We start from the raw sequence: 2,500 nt of genomic DNA on the forward strand, positions 1-2,500 counted from the left end.
GGTAAAGATAAGACAGTGATACACAAAAATAATGCAGAATGTGTGTGTGTGTGTGTGTGTGTGTGTGTGTGTGTGTGTGTGTGTGTGTGTCGTAGTTTAGCTCTAGAAAATAGAATGAATAGATGGACGACTGGTGATGATACGGTGGAGGAGGAGGAGGAGGAGGAGGAGGAGGAGGAGGAGGAGGAAAAGAAGAAAAAAAGGAAGAGAACAAGAATAACAAGCAAAAGAGAAAAAAAAACATGAAACAAAGAATTCAAATAGATCAGAACACAACAAAACAACAACAAAAACCCCAACAAACCACAAAACACAAGCAACACACAGTCAACACAAATACCTCTTTTATCATTCATTACCTCTGACCACCATAAACCCTTCTTAGTCCCAATAAAAACGTCTAAATCGCACACAAAACTCAATAAAAATGCGTCTCAGTACTGAAAGGGATTAAAAAAAAAGACAACACTCACCTGCTTTGTTGACATCCCAAGTGACAACGCGCGCTCCTTTCCTGGCGAGCTTCAAACACAGCAAGCGTCCAATGCCAGACCCGCCGCCCGTCACCAGCACCACTTGGCCTTTGATATCCTTCACCCTGAACTTCTTAGGCACCATAGAGTACAGCAGGCTATAGAGCCCGTAGAATATAGAGGAAATTAAAGCCAGTATCGCCATCCCCAGCATCGCCACCATCTCGAGTATATCCACGGCTGACATGTTTGGGGTGTTGATGTTTCGCGGGCTTTTTACTTTGACTCTTGTCGCGCAATCTAGGACGCGATGCCAAACTCAACTCCCTCAGGGCTATAGTTCGACCTGCCGTCCGTGTCTTCTGCCTGTTCCTGTGGGGAGATAAAGATGATAAGCTAAGGATAATAAATATAGGTGTTATTCATGTGTTTGGGTGTCTGAGTGTTTTCCCAAGGTGTATGTTTTGCGAGATAAGCTTGGCACGTTTTTAGAACCACTTCTCTCTCACTATGACAATTTTCCAAGGGCGCAGAGACAACTAGCCTTATTTTCAAGACAGTTTCTCTTTTTAATTAACTAGAAATCTTGCTAATCTATCACGAGAACAATAAAAATAGCTTAAAAACACAAATATCTTGAACAGGAGCCTTTGGAAAGCAGTGATGGTGAGAGAGCAAAGCGTTTCAGAATACATGGCCAAGGAAGAGAAGTTAAGGGTGAGAAAATAGGTGTTATTCTTATGTTTGGGTATCTAAGTGTGTTTTTCTAAGGGGTTTATGTATTATCAGAGTGTTTTTAATGGTATAAGGGGTAAAATGTGCTTGTAACGGGTTCTAGTTGGTTATTTGAGTTTAAGAGGAGAAAATACCGGAAAGAAAAATAGTTGTTATTCTTGTGTTTGGATTCTAAGTGTGTTTTCTAAGAGGGTTTATGTGTTTTTCGTGTGTTTTTAAGGGTATTACGGGTACTATGTTTATAATGGGTTCTAGTGTGTTATTTCTGGGTTTTTAATGGTGTTTTCGTGGTTTCTGTGATAGATTTTTTTTTTTCATGCAAGAGGGAAGCTGGCAACAAAAGTTCAATGTACATTCTGAATTTCCTAACGGGTTCTGTGAGTTGTTGGGTTTTCAAGGGAGTTTTCGAGGTTCAAGTGATAATTTAAAAAGAACTTTCAGATTTTTTTTTTTAATGCCCTCTATAGAAAGTTCATAATAAGGATTCAACTTTCTAACATTTTACTCCCACACACACACACACACACACACACACACACACACACACACACACACACAAACACACACACACAAGGAGCAGTAGCAGTGGATAATAATAATCTAAACAAGTAAACTATAAGAAAAACAATCTATTATCAGGTAACAGGTGATCAACTCCATCGCCTTGACACGCATACTAATCCAATACCAAAATGTGCCAATGTGGACGACTCTAGACTAGTGTGTGAACTTTGAGGGGAAAATTTGTACACTAGTGAACGATATATATATAACCAGACTGTTGGAAATCTAGTAAGTAGTTTTGAAATTGATAGATTACGAGTGAGAGATTAAGTGAGTATGAATAATTGTACTAAGAAACGAGTGAGAGAAAGAAATTATATACCCAGACTTAATTTGTACACTGGTGAACGATATATAACCAGACTGTTTGAAAATTAATAGTTTTGAGAAGGATAGCTTATGAATAAAAGATTAGGTAAAATAATACTAAAAAACGAGTGAAAGAATAAATAAACTAAAGAAAAGATATAACCAGACTGTTTGAAAATTAAACAGCTTTGAAATGTATAGATAAAGAGTGAAAGATTTGATAAACATGAATAATACAACTGAGAAACGAATAAGCGAATGAAAAACTAAAGAAAAGATATAACCAGACTGTTTGAAAATTAAGTAGCAGTTTTAAAAAGAATAAAGTGAAAGACTTGATAAATATGAGTAAAACAACTAAGAAACGAGTGAGATGATAAACAACCTAAAGAAAATATATAACCAGACAGAAAATTACG

The 2,500-nt window shown here is 37.1% G+C and overlaps 1 protein-coding gene across 3 annotated transcripts in view; it reads right to left on the bottom strand.

Annotated features, from left to right (window-relative positions):
• Positions 1–2,500, bottom strand: part of LOC123513716 (epidermal retinol dehydrogenase 2-like) — a 42,396-nt gene that overhangs the window by 28,910 nt on the left and 10,986 nt on the right. For all 3 annotated transcript variants that reach the window (XM_045271097.1, XM_045271096.1, XM_045271098.1), the window contains exon 2: positions 474–845. In XM_045271097.1, the coding sequence (XP_045127032.1) occupies positions 474–720 (247 nt within the window). In that variant the 5' untranslated portion in view covers positions 721–845. The remainder of the gene's footprint in view (positions 1–473; positions 846–2,500) is intronic.

Source organism: Portunus trituberculatus, chromosome 36 (genome assembly GCF_017591435.1).
Source record: "Portunus trituberculatus isolate SZX2019 chromosome 36, ASM1759143v1, whole genome shotgun sequence".
Classification (NCBI taxonomy): domain Eukaryota; kingdom Metazoa; phylum Arthropoda; class Malacostraca; order Decapoda; family Portunidae; genus Portunus; species Portunus trituberculatus.